Below are 13,743 nucleotides of genomic sequence, written 5' to 3'. Positions count from 1 at the left end.
GAAAGAAACCAGAAAAAGCTGACCTTGCTGCAGCTATTATAGCTTCAGGAAAGGACAGTGGAAAGGAGAGGACTTTGAACCCTCCCCATTTTGGCTCTGCTGGATGCCTTGCTGCAGGAGTACGGGAGCGGTGGGAGTTTAAGGGACCCACATACCTCAGGTGCACTTTGTACCACTGTGTGATGTACCTCCATACGGGCACCGCGGGAGCTATTGTCTCATCTCTGCAAATCCCAACTACTGCCAGTGTATAAAATACAAATGAAATATGGGAAGCTCTTATCAAACTTGATTACTTTTATAGTGCAAAACATTAGTCACTCTAGAACAATGCCGTGGCCCTGGTTTTCACTATATGCTTGAAAATCAGTGAACATAATTTACAATCATTTCCATTTACATCCTCTTTAAAGCCCTTTTACACAGCCTGTAAGTCATCATAAAGCTGTTTACAGAACCTATCCATAGCTGATACACTGTCACTGCTTACCTGCTTGCACTAGGGTTATCTTTGGCCCCAAAGTCATTAGTTCATTTGGAAACTTAGAAATTTTTTATAGAATCAAAACCCAATATACCTCATTTCTTTTTTACTGATGCACCTGCACTTACTATTATGTTTGACAACACTGCTCCCCCCATGATAAACAAACCCCCTCAAATATCCAAGCCCACTGAACTTGCACACAGAACCAAAATCTATGTGAAAGATGTGGGACAAATAACATACCCTTGTTTAAGGCTATGTAGTTTTGCAAGATCAGTATTTACATCTAGTGTCTGAGCTGTGTTATCAACAACAATATCCACAAATTAAATGCCACTTCTTTTAAATGATGAGAGATGGGAACATTATACATAGAATGTTATCAGCTGGGTGATGGTGCCAAATGCACACGGTTGCTGTATAAAACTTTGCTTTAGACTCAGTTGTAGATTTTTCACTTGTAATACCCAAGCCAGGTGCAAGTTGCCTTTTCAAGATAAGCATGAAGACATTCAGCTTTGTGAATGCTGGTGTTTGACACCAGGGCCAAGAGCAGACTAAATTATGGAGCCTTACCTTGCTTTTTTGTCCCCAGGGAGTATACAACCCTTCTACAATACAGCAGTAAAACGACAAGGCAGCAGGACAGCCCTAATTTATATGATATGTTATGAGATTTGGGCTGCAATCTCCGTTCAGCCCATCACTCAGTTGGAGTTACGAGTGAAATAGAGAAAAATGTAAAAGTGGTCAGCTGCAGCTCTCTTGTCACAGATTTGATTTATACTTTGATAATGTATATTTTTGTCCTCCTCCATGTTACCAACCTTCAATCTATTGTTTCTTGATGTTTCACCTCTTATTGGTGCCATCACTCGGTTGTTTTGCCATTTAATGAAGCAAAACTCCAGGAGTCTAAACACTGTTGAGTATGTTGCCTTGCTGATCTAGAATACCCAGGCACTTCAACGAGTGCAGCTGATGAGCCAGTCAGCAATGTTGCAACTGGCACAAAACTAAATATTCTTACCATGTGATCACATATATTGCTACTGGTTTGGGAGGAGTAGAACGAAAAAAAAGGTGCTGAAACCTGGTTTTGATCCTGTCCTAAATGGCTCGATATGACAATGAAGGTGCATCAACTTTTGCATTTTAGTGATTGATGTAATGAATATAGCTTGTTGTTCATGTGTATAGCCTGGTGGTGTAGCTATTTATAACTGAGTGTTAACCTGAATTTAGGAAAAGCACTCCTATTCTAGGTGGCTCTTCAACAAATTACTAAGACAAAGTCCATGAATGAGGCTTATGCTCAAAGTAAACCACAGACTTAAAAAACTTGCTTTAAATAGGGAGGGGCATGACCACGTTTAAGCATTTAGACTGGCCCAACAGCAAATATCTCCATCAGCTGATGTTTCTGTATTTATTGGATCTGATACTGAAATTCAGAGACAGAAAAAGGTGGCTTGAAGTTTCTATTCTTTAAAGAAGGGTTTAAAGAAACATTTAATTCCATTTGAGCTACAGTGCAAATGAGAAGGCAGCTTTTTTCCACCTCTCCTCCTTCGTTCAAACCATTTAGCAGAAAAGGGCAGTGACATTCTGACCTACTCTTAATTATCACACAATTTTCATAATCAGAACTTAGTCTGGACTAAAAAGCATGCACTTAAGGCATGACTGAGGAAGGAGTTTGGATATAATCAAATTCTTTCTTTATTTCTGGGATTTTTAATTGCTTAATTGGTAGAACAAAGCATGTAGTCAGTCCTGTGTGGACTGGACTAAACTTTCTGCAGCTGAAAATGGTGTCTAGTCAATAAGAGTAATGTGTTTACAGTGATAGCAAGGGTATTTTGTAATCAAATAGAAGCTCTTCTCTCCATCTCAGACGATAGTCCAGCATAGTGTACAGAGCTATGATACCGTACAGGTACAATTCAGCAGAAGGAAATGACTGTGTCAAGAAAGTAAAGGGAACCCTGTTATACAGGCAACTGCTCTTACAAGATTTCTTCACAAATTTCTGGTTTAATTATTTATTCCTACATAGTTTTACTATTTCATAGGAATGACAGTTTGGTAATGCTTGAGAACAGACAACTCACTAGATGGTTTCAGTCAGGCTCCCTAGCAATTTGAGAAAAAGTACAACTTTGACTGCAAAGTCATCCAGGGCAAAGAGAGACAAAATAATTGTATTTATTTTTATCAAGAAAGCTTCCTAGCTTGGCTTTCTGCTCAGAGTAAAACCAAGAAGACACCATGACACTTCTAAAAGAGTCATACCAAAGGGAAAAGTAAAAAAGAAGCCTTCAGCTGGGAATACAAAGGAAATTACCCACTGACTGGTTTCCTTGTTCTAAGTGGGTCAGAACACGTCAGTATTTTCTAAATTTCTCACATCTCCCAGCAGGGGAAGCATATTGAAGTAAAAATAATGATTCAATGTTTATAGACTATCAATAACTTTAAAGGTTATCATCTAGAATTGCAGGCTCGCTGCATGGTGGTAAGCAAGATGATTTCCCGCATGCAACAGCACTTTAGAGATGGAAACAATCTGCTCATTATTTATTATCGTGCCCTCCAAGTGCAGCACAGTAGCTATGCGGCCCTCTTGGGCACAGAATTGTTTTCTCCTCCCCATGGTTCAGCACTGTAGGCTGTACCAGACTGGGATGTTTTTCAGCAACTGCATAGTCTGAAGAGGCCCACTGGGCTGGTTCAGAGCCACACCAGCATTCGTCCCCAAGCAGATCTGCCTACAGCTCCCTCTAAATACCCTGAATTCATTGTTGTGTCCCAGTGTCCCAGCAGCAACGTGCTGGGAGAAGTTATCCAGCTCCACGGGTGCGTGCTGCAGGACCATAAAGGGAGGAGGATAGGGCATTAGGAAGCCCATTGCAAGGCAGCATGCTCTGGCTGATTACTCACAGACCATGGAGCAGGAGGGAAAAGAGACCTTCTGTGTTTGACTGGGAAATGTTTTTATTACTACCCCAGGGCTTTAAGCAGTCTAATTTTTCAACTGCAGATTAGTCTTCTACACAGCAGTGCTTGGCCCAAATTGAAAATCCATGTACCTTACAGCAGCCCAAAGCACAGCAGAAGATAGAGACCTCTTCATTTCTAGGTCACCAGCTTATATCAGTTTTTTCCTCAGCTGTGACCAAAAGGCGCTGATATAAAATAAACCCACAACCCTGATGTGAGTGACAGAAATTGCAAAACAATTAACCCCGACTTGTGCAGTTTATTCGGCAAGGTCAATCAAGGGAGCCAAGTACCTAAGTCCGCTGTCCATACCAAATTAAGCGTAACTCTGTGAGACAGGTACCATGTATCCTCTTTGGAAGTCTTCTCAATTTCAACTCAGGGCACAGAGTTTATATCCATATTAATAAGAAAACTCCTGTTTGTTTTACATATGGACAATTTCCTCTTTAATCTCCATTACACAGTCACAGCTGGGAAAGTTATATAGTTAGGCAGCAAACATTTTTCTCCTCCTGCAAGATGTTTGAAATTTTGGAGAAAAACATCCTGTCATACCCTCTTTTGGCATCCTAGACTGTCTATGCTATTAAACCAAACCAACCTCAGTTTGTGCTATGGCCCTGAGGCCACGGGACATGACGTGGCTCACCTGGCAGAGGCCCAAGCTCTGCTAGAGAATGTGCCAACAGTGAAACAGCAGGGTCAACACACCAGCTCATGTCTTGGCTCCCTTGAATTTGCTAGCCTCTATGTAAGCCTAGGATCTAAACACCATTTTTTCTTGCCTGAGAGCTTTCCTAACAACAGCTGGTCACTGGAAGATGCTCCTTCCTCTCAGACCCTGGTGTTGCTAGCAGTAATTGACCATTCAACTTCTGAAGTGATGCAGTGTAACAACTTAACCTCTTCTTGGGGTGCATGGGGCCTGTTAGTCACTCTTGGCCTTGGCTTTTAGGATGCTGAGGTGCATAAGGCTTTGTCCTGGGCCAGACAATGAAGAATCAGTGTTTGTTACCATTTCAACTTTCCATTTTGAAACAGAAGGAGAACATAAAATCTTAGAAAACAAGTGATTAAAAAGTGAGAAAATACCAATTTTAATGGACAAAATGTATCATTCTGATAAGACTGAAACATTCTGGTTTTGGTCTTATGTTTGCAAAAAAAAATTTCTTCTACATGTTAACTAAATTTTGAACTTAAGAGTATTTCTGGGCTGAAAGAATGGAACTTTTCATTAAAAACTGTCAAAATCAGACTTTTCAATATTTCAAAACTTTACCTTTTCTAGCCATTACATTCCTCAGAACCTATTCCTTACTGTCAAAAATTCAGTGAATCACTACTTTTGGATGGCAGCAAAGGAAGAGAAGTTATTCTGAAAAATGCCCTGCCAGGACTAATAAACTATTTTTCAGTCATTCTTGTCTTTGTCTTAAGTTCTGATGAATGCTACAACGGCTCCATCTCAAAACAGATGCATTAGAAGATGGGCTATTCATGTAATATTTTTTTTTTTTCAAATGAGGGTATGGAAAGCTTCCTGATCCTTTTGGTGCAATGCTACTAAAAGTCATATGCAAATAAAATAAATACTGGAAGTGCTTACGTTAGCCAGTTTCCTGGATCCACTTAAGAGCTGCTTCAGATAGAGATTCAAATCCTTCACTCTTTTATGTTCAAGGTCTGTAAAAGGTAAATGCCATGAGTGGGGAAACCTGCAAAAGAAGAATATTTGTAAGCATAACTCTTGTACCGTATTTGATGAAAATATTTCCAGCTCTACTTAACAGAAGAAAGCTAACACTTTCTAAGAGGTTTTGTAGTTAGGGGAAGGGATGGGTACCGTGTCCAGAGGACTGTTTACCCTCTGCTCTGGTTCTTCTAATAATTTGCTAATATCCTGTTTCATACTGTACCCCTTTTTCTGTCTAAATCATTAATTAAAAAAAATTACACCCGCCCCCAAAGGCACTTATTTGCATTTTATGGTATCTAAATAACTCTAAAAAATTGGCCCTTTATGATCCCAAGGAAACACAACCTTCCCCATTTTTTGCTCTGTGCACAGCACAACAGGTCTCTGATCTCAGCCCAGTGCTTGTGCTATACGAACCCTTACCACAGAATACTGAATACCAAAGCCTTACAGCAACAAGGTGACACTTTACGAACGTATCATTGCTTGCTTTTTTACCTCAGCTATTTTGAGTGTAGATAAGTTTTTCAGAGTAGGTCCCTGATCCCATCTACAATTTCAGATGCTAGTATAATAAAAGTAATATATGAAAATAAATGATCACCACAATAACAAAGTCAGTCCCAACAAAAGGAATAACAACAATAATAGCAATGTTCTTGCTGAATTTTTATTAGGATTAATTTAATTTCAGTTTAGTAAATAAACCACATATGCATAGAATGGCCTTATGTCAATTTTCAAATGCTTTGGTGATTGAAAATGTCAAAATGCCACAATTTTTTTTACTTGAATCACCTTTGCATTTTAGAGACAATGCACATTAGATCAGTCAAAAGGTTAGAGTTTTAACAATCCACATAATCAATTTGTATTAACCTTGCCCTGACAAGGACTATTTCTCTCTCAGGTTGAAGGAGAATTAGAAAAGCTATCTGTGCTAAATTGCATGTAACGAGTTTTGTGACATGGATTGCTAATATTGGGATTCATAACTAAAATTATGCTTTATGTCCTCTAATCTATGCGATGCAGAAAGGTAGATCTGGTTGTACTTCACGTTACACCACCACTGCAAATAGCTAACCGTGTCTTGTTTACAAACCTCTTTTTTTCTGGTACAACCTTGTTTATCCACTAGATCTCAAGAGATATCTGAAGGCTTCAGACAAACGACTGAAGAGCCATCTAGCAGTGCAGTACGCTGAGAAGAGACACTTGGGCGGCCTTCTGAAAGGCAGCTGGTCAGATCCTACTTCGAACAGGTTTTACCCAATTCCACAGCTCGGTGATAAGATGCCATCAGCTTTTCAAAGGCCAGCCAAATAGCAACACATGGAGCACTGGACTCCCATCCCTAGAGAGGAACACTGGCCAGCTTTGCAAACCACCCAGCTGTAAAAATGGCAAATAGCAGCCTCACCTAGCGAAAATAAAATGACTGAAGAAGATTAACCCACAGGTTTTGTTACCAAGAGATTCAATGTAATTAGATTTTATGAACTGTAATTAGACCTGTTGGGTTGGGCTTTTTTAAGCTTGTTTTGTAACAAGGCCTTTTATGAAGAGAATACTGATTAACAAGATATTGTAATTCTTTTTAGAACTGGACAGATCTTTACTCATCTTGTGTAATACTACTGAGGAAAAACTCAGGACTGGTATAACTTAGTCTGCAATTAAAACAGCAAGGGGTCAGGATGATAGCAGCACATTGTATGTATGTATGACCTTTTGACTATTTTTGCCTATAGCACTGAAAGATGGGGGCTCAGTTAGGCGCTGTACAAATGAATAGTAAGAGGCGATTCTTGCCTCCTGACGTTACAGTGGCAGGACACATAATGAGGCAGGGGAAGTGGTAAGACCCAGGATCACGATTTATATGAGCTGCACAGATAAAAATAGAGCCCAGGCCATTTGGCACACATAGATAGCCTGTGAATATTTTGGGTTCCTCTGGGGCACATAAAGGACTTCTTTCAAGGAGCTGGTAGGGAGGATCTGTTTGGAAGCAGCTTAAAATTAATTAGGCTGTATAAGACAAAGAGAGGACTCTGGCTGTAAAATGTAGGCCCTCAGAAGATGCATCCTAAGCACAGTGGCAAAACAGGACAGAGAAACTGCTGATTGATAGCACCAATAACTCTGCTGCAGCGAAGGACAATATGAACCTTGTGGTAGCATTGAACGCTTCTTTAAGAGGCCTTCATGCTTTTGCTGAATTGCGCCTATGGCTGAAACTAACTTTGCACTTGCGTTAGAAAAGGTTAACTTGCCAAGACAATTTTCAGCTTTGCATCTACCTTAGGTAGAGCAGAAGAATATAAACTTGTGCCACGCGCAGACATCCTCCATAGCAGATTCCACTTCCTGAGTATTAGCTTGAAGAACATTCTATATATAGATTACGTCACTTGAACGCTTTGTTGGGTGAAAAGATTTTTTGCCTTTTAAAAAACAATAATTAAAAACAATTAATACTCTGCCTGAAACCAAATAAGAGGAAAGGTGCTAGAGTGCAAGGGCTTGCTTGGGGAAGCTGTGCTTTGACTTATAAATATGGGCTGAATGTTTACATGTCAATAGCAACATTTCAAATAGCAAAAATTGAGAACTCTGGGCTTTTGCCATTAGTTTCTTGTGATATAGCCAGTACTTAGCACTTGTATGAAGCAGACTCATATTGCATTATTTCCTCCTAATGAGACATGGATATATACAATTTCATGAATCAACACAAAGCAGTAACCAAATCCTTTCTGTTAGCGGTTCCAATTATTCTAGTAATATTAGACGTTTTACTTTTAAATCATACATTTTCAAACTGATTTTGTGGTTACATTATGGAACAAGGCTTTTTCCTTCCTTTGAAGCATCTGGCATCAGCCAGGGCTGGAGCTTTGTAACACACAGACAGACTAATGGTCTGATACGGTATGGCAGTTTGAGTGATAACTTCCTATAAAGAAATAATTAGGTTTTTATTATTAGAATAAAATCTGGAATACATGAAAAGCCTCAAACTGAAAAAGTTCTGTTAGAAAACAACCCAAAACTTTAACATTAAAGAACATACATATAAAGAAACATCATAAAATGAATTACTTTATCACAGTCTTGGGGAAAGATCATACAGTGACAGGTTACTGCTGGGACTGAATTATGACAATAAAGCTCCGGAGCTCTTAGACACAGCTTCACTATACGCAGATTAACCCTCTGGAGTTCTGGAACTCTCTTTTGCAGTGAAAATGTTGTGAGGGATTTTATTAAAGGTAGATTTATCTGAAAGACGGCTAGTACTATTTTTGAAATTCACTACAGGGTTTCTGAGGTCTACGCGTTTCTAAAGAGAAATGCATTTTCCTTCAAAGGGCTCTGCTCACCACAGGAAAAAATTGTAACTAGGTACTTGTTAAATATTTTATTTTACAACCTAATAGTTAGCGTGCAAATATCTCCAAATCAAAACCATGATTCAAGTACTTTCAGTGTTTAGTGAAATTCTGACTCCGACCAACTGATGCAAACCAGTTCACGTGAGCCAGTCATAATGAGTCAAATTGGAGTCAATTAAAATCCCCTCAGGTAGGAGAAAGATTCTCTAGAATTAACTAACTTAAAGCCATTTAACTGAATGCCTCTTGCAAGCTTGGGGGAACATCAAATTGCATCTGAAATTCATGGACTTTATTTTTTAAGTCAAAACTATGTTGTTTGTGGCTATTTACTTCAGGTCAACCCTCAAAGACCTTTCTATTTTTCAAGCATATCACTTGAATCTCAGCATGTTTCAAGTAAACTGCTTGTCCATTTGGCCAGCTTTATGTTTTATTGTAGATTAAGCTTGAAGAGGGGTTGGTATCAGGTGAGTCAGCATGACTGTCTAAGAGAGGACTACTTTGGTCTCAGCGACGTATGCATAAGATATTTGTAGAATACATAACTCCATTCATATTACCAAAGACGTGGACAATCACTACACAAAGCAAAGCTGTTTTACATAAGACAGAAACAAACTGTGGGACTCACTGTCCCAGGAAACTGTAAAGAAGCAAGATGCAAGATATGAAAAGCAGGAATAGACATGCACATGGATAAAAAGTAATATTCAGAATTATCGCAACTAACGATAGAAAATTTTTCAAGAGATATTAAACTGAATGATGCGAGGCACAAAGAATTGGGTTTTGGGGCCAGGATAGTACATAAGATTATTGCATATTTCTCAGCTGGGAGTGTGTGCATGTTTTTGTAAAAAGGTTGATCACGCCTGCCAGTGTCAGGCTTGTTTCTGCTCTAACCCAGTGTGAACGTTCCTACATTGCTTTAATATATGGATTTTGCTATAAGTTTTGATCAGCATCATGCAGAAAATAAAAACTATTAAAGGCCCCATCATGCCTTTAATGAAGTCAATACCACTTACCTGTTGATTTCAGGAATAGCTGTTCCCCCCTTTCTCCTCCCATTACAAAAAAAGGCACAATAAAATATATAAAAGTTAGACTGTCACAAAGGTCTATGATTCAGTTTCTTCTGGGGCTGAATAGCAGGCTTGATAGAATATGTGGCATTGCCTTTGTATTTCTAAAAATATGTCTGCCGTACATTTTCTCACATTTTTATCTGTGCACAGAGAGAACCATTTAACAGCAGAATAACATTTGCTAATATGCTGCCTTACTCTGGGAGGACATGTGATGGAAATTGCTTCTGGAGATGGCTGTGAAGTTTTGAGAACTGGACGAATGATTTTTCCACAAAAGTGACCACATTGCAGGTTTGTACCACCTGGACTAGATATAGCTGTATTGGAGAAAAGGAAGAGGCAGAATAGAGAAATGATCAGAGAGGTGCATTAAAAAAAATGTACAAGAGAAAATATAGGGTGATTTTAACAAAGAAAAACCTTGCTTTAATGTAGTGCCAAGTGCCACAGAATTCAGTTTGTAATTTATAGTCTTTGCTGCACAGAAAGAGAAACTTGCCTGGATAGCATACAACTTAAACACTGGAAGATCACTGCAGTGTGTGAAAACTAATAATGCACCATTAAAGCATCATATAACAGCCTCCGATTTCTATTAGGCTTCCTAATTTTGTGCCGTGCTTTCCTTCTGGATGCTTTAATTAGCTCTTGATTTATTTTTCACTATAGGGCATGAACTGTTCTCCTTAATGGCTCCCCGCTAATAGCTGTCTGCCTGGTGTTCTTTCTCTCCGGTACCTTATGGCACTGCTGTTCATCCTGTGATCCTTTTAATGTGGCACAAGCACATCTTCTATAAAGGAGGAGGGAGAGTATATCAGCTCACAGAGGGGTCATTAAAGATCAAGGCAAACGAGGGTAAGCAAAGAACATGATACATACGCAGTCAGACTTTTTGCTGAATCCCAAAATGGTGGCTCTTGCGATTGACTTCTCGGTGTCCAGCATCATCCATTCTTGGGGGACAGTCTCTGGAGCTGGAGGCTTTGCAGAGCCTGCCACTGACATCTGTACCAGGGTGTGGATCAAGTTATTGAGTTTAACAGGAAAGCACTCCAAACTTTCCTTTATTTTCCTGAAGAACAAACAAACAGAAGAGGCGCTATTTATGCATCCGGTTTGTTTCTATTTCTTGGTCCTTGGTTTCATGGATGCAAGAATCCAAAACCTCCAAATTCCAAAACCTACCTCACATGAGCATGTGCCCGCACACACACCAGTCACTGCTATTTGCAGCAATACACTGCAATACACACTCCACTGCTTAAAGGAGTGCTCTTGCCATAGCCAAGCTCTCATGGCTTTCCTTGAGGTAGTTACTCTTCATGAGCTGGATACCTTCAGCCTTATTTCAGACAATATGGACGGACAGAACATTTCCATGTGTTCTGAGGAGTTCCAGGGCAGAACAACATGTGTTCACTTTGACAGGTAGGAGAGAGTGCCCTAGCACTTTCCTTTTGGTTACACTAAACTCACGTGGACTTACACGTGTTTACACAAGGCTCTTGCATCCAGTTCATGATTTAGCTGTGCATGATGTGTTGCTAAATCCTCTACCCAGCTCCTAAAAGCTCTATCCCTGTGGAGCTGCTTAAGATGAAAAAAAAAAAAGAAAGAGAAATTTTCTTCCTCTGTCTATCTCCCCCATCCCATCCCTGTGCAAGGGGAGACAGAACACACTTCTAATTTCCTAGAGTTTTAAGATACTTCATCAGAAAAGACACAATAGTTAAAAAAAATAACTAGATATACACGTAGATATGTACTGCAAATGTGTTTTAACATCAAAGTGAACTCGACTTGAGAAATAACACTGCAACATAATCACTGGTCTTTGAAGAGTAAGATGCAGTACTCATTAGAAAACACTTGCCCTCTTGAATTCAATTGCTGGTTAAGATCTATTTAACTTGTGATGTTAATTTTTTTTTTCTATTTCCCTGCCTATTTCTACAGCTCTCTGAAGATATTCTGGATAGGTTCTGATTCTATAGAACAACAACCCACTAGTTTCAGGCCATATGGCAGCAAACCTCTACCAAATTGTCAGGGTGGGTTTGGTTTTTTTTTTTTCCTTTTGGTTTTTTTCTTCCAGTTTTGGACTATATCTAACTAGCTTACAAGGGCTGACTATACCCTTAAGCACCTTCATCATTCCCTGTTCAAAGCCGAGCAAATGCTTCACCTGTCATTTTAAATTAAATTCTTATTCATGGGTTTCAGTGAGTGGGTTGGATTGTGTAATGCAATCAACTAAAATCAACTCCATTCATCGCATTAGTCTAATTTTCATGATCTCAGATGTTCTGGCTTAAGTCTGTAACTTCACAGATGCAACCACGCCAAAAAGAACATTCTACCTGCAGATAGCTTCCCAGCTTGCTGCCCCCAATCCGAGATTTCATTCAAAGTACTGTTTGAATTTGTCATATACCAATTAATTAGGCATAGTAAACTGAGGAAAGAAGATGTATATGTTTTTCTTAATGTAATACAAGACAAGGTAACTCTGAATTGATTCAGTTAATTATCTTAATTATTAATTACATTCTCCAGAAACAGATACGTACAGACTATTTAATAAATGACACAAATTACCACTCAAATGGAAAACAAGAAAGCACATCTCACTTCAAAATATTAGTACAAAATCAATTCAGTGCTTATTAATTAGGTTGCATCTGTGGTGGACTTTTCCTTTTTAACTCCTATGTATTTAATTTAATGCATAGTTTAAACACTTCCTAAATCTCTAAGACATTATTTAGGTTATAGAATCTGTAACTGGGCCATATTATAGCAAAGCAGTTATGGAATTTGCAATATTACTATAAGAGGCATGTTAACTTTGCAGCTAAATACAGTGCATTTTAATTTGCATAAAGCAGGTGTTGGCTTATAAACTAGTAGTAATTCAGACATCCTCTCTATGCAGAACAGTTGATACCAGAATACCATGATTCTTTCCATGGGTCCATTAAGCTTCTAAAATACTTTTAACACCCAGCTTGCTAATCACGTGCTTTAAACCTAAACAGAGGCTTTTGTTGTCATTGTTGATTTTCCCTGTGAGTTATTTTAAATGATTACACTTAAAATAAAATAAAAACAGATGTATATGTTTTCTCCCTGCCTTGATATCCTGTTTTGTCTGCATGCAGTTAGAAATAGAAAACATTAAGCTATCGTTATGTCATATTATCAACAAAGAATTGAAAAGGTCTCTTTGCTCTTCTGATGACATCTCAGAGTGTGTATTCACAGCGAGGTAGAACAACTCTGGCTATGGTTCTCTGCACTTTCTTTCAAGGGCAAACTAGCTTAAGGAAACCCTCTTTGCCACAGCCTCCCAAAGGCTGGTTCCTAACTATGTATAGAGCAGTGGGTACATCAAACTCATGTGTCTTACCTTTTTTAATTTTGCAGTTTAGTTTTGGTGTGGATTAGTTTATTGATCACCACATTGTGGTAATCTAATTCCCCTTTCTGCTAGCATTTTCAAAGTTCATCCTAAGGATCAGTGGTGGAACTTTCTCCTTGAACTCTTTGTGATCCCCATACACTTTCTTTTCTCTACAGCCACATTAAGTTTAGCCATACACAAAGAAGTTAGTAAGGTTGTGGGTATTCGTTGCTGAGATCCTCTTGCTTCCTAAACCATTACCACCTTTGCCTGTGCCTAAAGCTGGCTCTGCCTTCACGAATATGACAAAAAGGTTCTTTTTTCAGAAAGTTTTCTTATTTCAGAATTCTGGTAGCCCAAGCTGCTTAGAGAATTAGTGCCTAATGGTCTATTAGATGGGAAAACTGAAGTGACCTATATGGAAGGGCATCAAAGGCACAGGTTAATCAGAAGAAAACAGGGAACTGCCATCAACTAGCATAACATTGTGAATCGCAATATTGCTAACACACAGTTTTCAGGCAGAAAAATTATTTTTTTCCACATGACAACACCCATTTACCACGCAGACTGGTGTCTGACAACCTTCTCAGAAAAGTGAGTTAAATATCCAGGATTATTGAAAAGTAATGACTTTCTGCTTTCCACCT

General features: G+C 38.9%; 1 protein-coding gene across 1 annotated transcript in view; it reads right to left on the bottom strand.

Moving 5' to 3' along the window:
• Positions 1 to 13,743, bottom strand: part of PIK3C2G (phosphatidylinositol-4-phosphate 3-kinase catalytic subunit type 2 gamma) — a 199,628-nt gene that overhangs the window by 32,389 nt on the left and 153,496 nt on the right. The window contains exons 28-30 of the mRNA XM_009648693.1: positions 10,570 to 10,762; positions 9,883 to 10,004; positions 5,103 to 5,211 (exon numbers count right to left, since the gene is read on the bottom strand). Coding sequence (XP_009646988.1) covers positions 5,103 to 5,211; positions 9,883 to 10,004; positions 10,570 to 10,762 — 424 coding nt within the window. The remainder of the gene's footprint in view (positions 1 to 5,102; positions 5,212 to 9,882; positions 10,005 to 10,569; positions 10,763 to 13,743) is intronic.

The sequence above is a fragment of the Egretta garzetta genome, unplaced genomic scaffold (assembly GCF_000687185.1).
Source record: "Egretta garzetta isolate BGI_Z169 unplaced genomic scaffold, ASM68718v1 scaffold81, whole genome shotgun sequence".
NCBI classification, from domain to species: Eukaryota; Metazoa; Chordata; class Aves; order Pelecaniformes; family Ardeidae; genus Egretta; species Egretta garzetta.
The sequence above is the reverse complement of the archived record's forward strand: the minus strand, read 5'-3'. Positions and strand labels throughout refer to the sequence as shown.